Genomic DNA, 6949 nt, shown 5'->3' with positions numbered 1-6949 from the left:
CGGGTACTACAGTCCATTTCCAACTCTACCTCGCCATGCACTGTAGAATCCTACACGAACTAGAACAAAGGATCCCGCGAGGACATCGAATCCCGCGAGGTATCAGAATCCTTGCACAATTCCAACTCGCGTGTTGCCAGACTTCGCCACCCTTCGTGGGCTTCGTATTAAAAAAGGGCCACAGGTACTGGCCCAAATGTTATCCAAAACTACCCTAAGTCTTGGACCAAAAATACCCACTGGGCTCAAACATTGCCCCCTAGGCCTTGAGCTTAATCCATTTCGCAACGGATAAGCGAAAAGGCCTAAATGAGCCATTTACGGGAATTCCTAATTCAAAAGGTGCTGACTTTTCGGCATCGTCGCCTCCCTTCATCATTGCGGCTGTTTGAAATTTGAAACGTGCTGACGTTTCGGTCGTCATCGCGTCTCCTCATTACGGCTACTGATTGAAAAGACGTTACGGTCCGTCTCCTTTATAAACCTCGAATGCGGGTCCCCACATCTCACCATCGCTTTCCAACCAGTCTTCTCCCTTTCTTCTGCAACCAACCAAGCTTCACCACCGGACTCACTCCGACCAGAAACAATGGCTCCCAAACCAACTGCTAATGATCCAAACCTTAACCTCACAGCAGCGAGCTCTTGGTCGACCGGCCTCGCTCGTCGTTTTGCTAACAACCCTCCTCAAGGAACACCCATTTATTTCCTTGAAACAGGGGCAGCCCTGCTCGGTCCGACTCCTTCACAACCTCCGTCCGCCGCTGATCTGAACCACTATACCGCCTCTGTGCGCCGACCAATCCTTGCCTAACGTCGTGAGCTGACCAATCCTTGCCCAACGTCGTGAGCTGACCAATCCTTGCCCAACGTCGTGAGCCGGGAAACTTCGCCTCTTGGTTCCACCAAGCCCGCTCTCACACAAATATCCGGGTCGGGGAATGGCCCAGCGTCACCGCGGAGGACCGAGCATGGTATGCGGCTCGCCTCCAGACCGATCAAGTGATCTGGGAAGCGACCGGCATCAGCGAAGCCATTGCTTTGAGTTTCTCGCTGCCTCCTCACGCTGATCGAGCACCCATTGCTGCCGCGGCCTGCTTATGGAACAGTGCCACCAACACCTTCGATTTCCCCTTCGGGCAAATGGGCATTTCTCTGCTGGACATCCTCGCCATCACCGGGCTGCCGATTCATGCAAAGCCATATGCGCCAGGCGACTTTGCATCGACCGAGTTTACGCACTCCTGCAACCTGGGGGCCCGCCGCGCCCTGAAGGGCTCATATGGAGTATGGAGGAAGTTCTACATCGGCCATGCAGAACAACACGAAGGAGGTATCGCTTTTCTTGAGTATTGGCTTGATAAATTCATATTCTGTGGCAGTGCTCACAAGCCTACAGGGAAATGGGTAAAGCTGGCCGAGGCACTCTACAATGGGATCGAAGTAGGGCTAGGGCAGCCCGTGCTGGGCGCGCTCTACCGGACCCTGCACATGCTGTCCCTAAGACCCTTCCATCTCTCTGCTGGCCCTCTGTGGATCCTGGACTTATGGACACAGCTGTATTTCCCGCTCTTTCGGCGAGCCCCGCTGGAATTTCTGCCCGAGGACCAACTGCTTGGCTTCGCGGTGTGTAGGAACGCTGCGAACCGGACTCCCCTGTCCTTCTTCGCCAGCCTCTCCATCCTGTACAACCAACTCGAACCGCCTCCCACCATAGACATGATGGTTCGCCGGCGCCATCCTGAAGTCTTATCAACGGGCTTCTTCCCTCGCTCTGACTCGGACTCTGACGCCAAGACCGTCTTCATGAGAGCATCCTCATGCTGTGACCTTCAGCTCGCCGAGGATGAACAAGGCTTCGAGCTGTATGCCCCCAACCACTTCGCCAGACAACTTGGCTTCTCTCAAGGGATCCCCTATCCACTCTTCCATTCGGTGAACAAGTACACCTCCTGGAGGAAGATTGGCGAGTCCGACCGGGTTACCCCGCTGCAGAACATTTTCCCTCTCACTCCTGACTTGCTGGAGATTGAGCCTTCGCTGGGTGTTGACCCCGCTTACCTCTCTTGGTGGCGATCCTTATCCGACAACCATTGGGGGTTCCCAGATGATGCTGTCTTCGCTGCCATCTTTTATCCTCTGTACGACACTCTGGGCGAGTCAGACCGCGTCATTCTTGATGCCCAGCGCGACCGTGAAGAGGGCGGTTCAAAGGCTGCGACAGGGTTTAGGCCTGCGCTCCCACCAGTTCCCGCTACTCGTCGCTCGACGGGGATCGTCATTCGAGAACGCGATCCCGCACCCGAGGTATGCCACTAACTGTGTAAATTTCAAACCGCCTTTATCACTTCGACGAAATGCTTCTCCCTAACTCTCCTGTCTATCTTTACAGTCTGCCCCCCGCCGGAGAACTATCAGAAGACCTGAGGGTGCCGGAGACAAAGGGAAAGCGCCTGCTCAAGAGGAGCCCGCGGCGGACCATGACGGTGAGACTGCTTCCGTTATTCCCCGGCCAACAAGCGGCGAAGGCTCGCGGAAGCGCCCTGTCGAGGACAAAGAAGAGCTGCTAGAGGATGAACGATATCGGCAAGAGCACGCTTTGGTAAGCGACCTTTCTTCGAACCAAACTCATTAAAGCCAACAAACGATTCGCTAACTTTGTATTTGACAAGTTCGCCGCCGCATCCGACCTCGCCTCGCTGTCATTGAAGGAGCAACAGCAATAGTTGAAGTCCCAATCCAGGAACCAATCGTCGGGGATCAAACCATGGTTACAGAGGAAATCGCCGTGCGACCCCCTTCTCCAACGGACGCTCTAGGCGAAACTGGCTAGCCTCCAGAGCCTACCTCGGCTCTTGCTCAAGATGAAGATCTCGGCCAGACCACCCGGCTTTCTGATTTTGCTGCCCCCTCGGCGGTTCCGCCAAAGGTCCTTCAACCGGTGCTCGAGCCCTCTCCTTTGCAACCAGACTCAGGGGCCCAGACCACCGAAGAACCGACAGTCCCTACTCAGTTTGAGGCCCCACCGCCCGTTCCAGAGATTGAGGCGGTTGCAGAGGTTGAACCAACCACTCCGGCCCCAACGAGAACATCTGGCGAGGCGGCTTCTTCTTTGGCTACCCGGACCGCTCGTCTTCGGGCCCGGACTACCCCGCCTGCCGATCCAGAGCCCATTCGCCTGGCCCGGGCTTTCTTTCACGGGTTACTGCGCCAAGGTCCCCACATGAACGTATTCGACTTGGTGAGGCGCGCCCGCGAGGCCCATGAAGCTCTGATTCGGCACATCGCTGGCAGCAACCCTGCTCTAGACCAGGTGTTGGAACTCACCGACGCTGTCGAGCTGCAGGCTCGCCGAGTTCAAGATGTCGGTGCCCAGTCGGCTGCTCACGAGAAAGTCCGCCAAGCCTTAGACAATCAGATGGCAGCCCTTCTAGCCGAGCTTGAAGACGCTGAAATCCCTGAGGCGTCTTTAGAGAACCCATGCACTGTCTATGCTCGGCAGGTGGAGGCCTTGGAGGCTCAGATAGCGGAGCTGCAAGCTCAGCTTGCTCAAGCTCGCCAGAACTTGGCCCGAGCTGAAGAAGCAGAAACCCGCGTGCAGGCCGCGGAAGAGACCCAGGAAGCTTTGGACTCGGCTATTGCGGCTGCCGACGAAGCCCAAGCCCAGGCGGATGTTGAAGAGTTGGCCTTAGAAGGCCTTCTCATAGATTTGTATAGGGCTTCTAGGCGGGTTTAGGCCTGACCAGCGCTTTGCCCCCTTTGTATGAACCTTTAATAATAATATTATTATTGAATCAAATTTTTCCCGTTCTTGTCAATTCTTGTGTAAAACTGCCTTCCCAGGAAAAAATCTTCACCAAGATTTAGTGGGGGTTTCCAATGCAACTACTCACTTGGAACGCGGGCAGTCATTATGGAACAACGCGTCCGACCTTATCTCCAAAGCTCATATCTCGGAGCAAATCGCTGCATGGAGGACATCTGTTGAAAGGAAAATCACCCTTTTCGCCTATAAAAAGAAACGCTTGGCCGGGGCGAAGTACCAGTTAAGTCTTTGTCCCCTTGCCATGGGCTCTTATACCCTTCTGTACATCCTCTTGTCCCTGCTTAAAGCAAAGCCCCCACCTCACATTTTCATTATTCGTTCTTGCTGATTCTGAAAATCTACTCTCAGGCCGGGAGTGATTCTGAAAATCTACTCTCAGGTCAAGCCTTTGTTTGGACAAACTAATGGTTGGGTACCTTCTGCCTTGCACCGGCTGTTCTGTCCAAACGTGAGGCTCTCGAGGCTCCGCATCCGCTTGCGCTTCAGGTTCTGGTCAGTGCCCTTCAAGCACCTTCCAGGCATGACCGGTAGCATGAGGGACACTGGTCCAGTGGACCTCTAGCTTCCCAACAATTTGTCTTAGGTCCGGGCCGGTGTCAAGGTTCGTGCTGGTCTAAAGAAGCGGGACGTTTGCCAACTTTGAACGAAGGACGCGGCGGCAGCCTCTTCTTCAACCATGCGAGATATGCGGGTTGAGGCTTCCAATATCTGCAGATCTATGCTTTTTGAATGTAAACATAGTCTAATTTCACCCTTTCTGTCAATGTAGTTGCTTTGGCCGCAAAGCCAATGTTCGAAACTTATATTGAACAATCGTCAAAAAGGCAAAATAAATGAATTTATTGTTTTTTAGGGCCTCTGGAATAGGCCCCAATCTTGTACTGGTCTTTGCGTTTAGACTTTGCACGTTTACAGACAATGAAGAAGAATAGAGTTATCCTTTTTTAGGGCCTCTGGAATAGGCCCCAATCTTATACTGGCCTTTTTAGGCTGGTATGTTACAACGTACTCTATCAGTCTTCTATCCCGGATTGCCCCCTAGTGTTAGGCGGCGGAGCGAGAACGCGATGGCGCGTAGCACTATTGACTGTGGTGACGGGGTCGGGGGAAAGTGGAGGGTCCTCGCGTTCCCAAACTCCTGCAATGTGGCGCTTGAGGAAGCGGCCATTAATAGGATTGCGATGAATGGTACCGTCCAAGTCGCGCAGGTGGTATGCCCCCTTGGGGAGTATGCGATGAATAATAAAGGGGCCTTCCCATTGAGCGGACCACTTACCCCGACCGTCGGTTTTTTCCCCAAGTGGGAGAACCGCACGCCACACTTTCTGGCCCTCAGCATAGCTCCGTCCGCGCGTGACCTTATCATACGAACGTACGATGCGTTGTTTCTTAAGGACGAGATTGTTGAAAGCGGTGACGCGGTGCTCGTCAAGATCTTCAAGTTCCTGCCACATAGCTTGGACATAATCCTCGCCAAGTAGTTGATGCTGTTCCTGAACGCGGAGTGAAGCGATATTGATCTCAAGGGGAAGGACGGCATCGTGACCGTACATGAGAGCATACGGGGTGGTATCCGTCGGGCCGCGCTTTGAAGTGCGGTAAGCCCACAAGGTGTGGTAGAGTTCCTCATTCCAGACACGCAGGTTTAACTCCAACATCTTGCGGAGGATGCCGAGGATAACCTTATTACTAGCCTCCGCCTGGCCGTTGGACTGTGCATAATATGGCGTAGAGTGGAGAAGCTTGATGTCGTAGTCATGTAAGTACTGAACAACTGAATCAGCCATGAAAGCTGCCCCCCTGTCCGTAACGATGCACTCCGGGATACCAAAGCGGAAAATGATATTGCGGAAAATAAAGTTGCGCACCGAGTTGGCGGAGGCAACCTTGAGTGGTTCGGCCTCGACCCATTTGGTAAAGAAATCGGTGGCGACGATAATGAACTTATGCTGCTCAGAAGAATGGGGATGAATGATGCCAACGAAATCTATCGCCCAACCGCGACCGGCCAAGGTTTAATGATAGGCTGCAACGGGATGTTGGGAATATGTTGCACTGGTCCGTGAGCCTGGCAGTCTTGGCAACCTTTGGCTAATGCAATACAGTCTTTCAGAATGGTTGGCCAGTAGTACCCATGGCGACGGATTAACCAACGCATTTTTGGCCCGGCCTGGTGCGAACCGCAAACCCCACAATGGACTTCGCGCATGATACGTTTAGCTTCGTTCCTATACACGCAGCGGAAGTCGTTGCCGTCTTCCCCACGCCGCCGGAGTTCGCCATTGCGTAAAACAAAGTTTAAGGCGAGGAAACGTATCTGCTTGGCGTGAGCGGCGTCGTTGGGGTTCTGGAGGTAGGCGATAAACGGTAGCCGCCAATCCTCGTCGATAGGGTCCAAGGCCGCAACTTCGGGGGTGTCGGCCTGAAATTGCCCCCTAGCGATGAAAGAGGGAAGAGTACGGCGCTCGACCTTGAGCAAACGTTCGCGCACGCCGTCGCGCAGGCTGAGGCCAGATGCTACCTGGGCGAGCTCGTTGGCGGCGAAGTTGTACTCGCGTGGTATGTGCTCGATGTAGACGCCGTCGAATCGATCCAACACCTCAAATGTCATGTGCAGGTATGGCTCAATGGACGAGCTTAAGCACTTAAACTTTTCCACCAGCTGGTTAACGACCAACAAAGAATCGCCAAAGATCTGCACCTCGCGGACTCCTAAATCCAACAAAATCTCTAGGCCGATGATCAGCGCCTCGTACTCAGCCTGGTTGTTGGTGCATTTGAAATCGAGCTGGAACGAGTAGGAGAAGCGATCTCCGGCGGGATTGGCTATGGCTATCCCGGCTCCGGCTGCGGTGTCAGTCCGCGAACCATCAAAGTACAGGGTCCATGGAGCGAGTGTCACGGTAGCGAATTCCAACTCGCGAAACGCTGTGAGCTCGGAGGGTGGGTGATGAGCGAGAAAGTCTGCTATTGCCTGTCCTTTTACTACCTTTTGTGGAACATATTGCAACGAGAATTCGGACATGGCTAGGATCCACTTGCCGATGCGTCCCCGCAAGATAGGGCGAGAGAGCATGTATTTGACCAGGTCGGATTGAACAATCACAACCGTGGTAAAGGCAA

The 6949-nt window shown here is 53.8% G+C and overlaps 1 protein-coding gene across 1 annotated transcript; it reads right to left on the bottom strand.

The window, feature by feature from the left end:
- Window positions 1–4839: 4839 nt before the first annotated feature.
- LOC101311949 lies at window positions 4840–6851 on the bottom strand. The gene is made up of 2 exons (XM_004295192.1): window positions 5883–6851; window positions 4840–5775 (listed from the first exon to the last, which is right to left on the bottom strand). The coding sequence occupies exons 1-2, from the start codon at window positions 6849–6851 to the stop codon at window positions 4840–4842; spliced, it is 1905 nt and encodes a 634-aa protein (XP_004295240.1).
- Between the last annotated feature and the right edge of the window lie 98 nt (window positions 6852–6949).

This window comes from Fragaria vesca, linkage group LG3 (genome assembly GCF_000184155.1).
Source record: "Fragaria vesca subsp. vesca linkage group LG3, FraVesHawaii_1.0, whole genome shotgun sequence".
Classification (NCBI taxonomy): domain Eukaryota; kingdom Viridiplantae; phylum Streptophyta; class Magnoliopsida; order Rosales; family Rosaceae; genus Fragaria; species Fragaria vesca.
The sequence above is the reverse complement of the archived record's forward strand: the minus strand, read 5'-3'. Positions and strand labels throughout refer to the sequence as shown.

Coding starts and splice junctions, on each gene's coding strand:
- LOC101311949 (XM_004295192.1), bottom strand. CDS start 6,851: ATGTCCGAATTCTCGTTGCAATATGTTCCACAAAAGGTAGTAAAAGGA. Junction 5,776..5,882: donor ACTGCCAGGCTCACGGACCA/GTGCAACATATT, acceptor TCTTCTGAGCAG/CATAAGTTCATTATCGTCGC.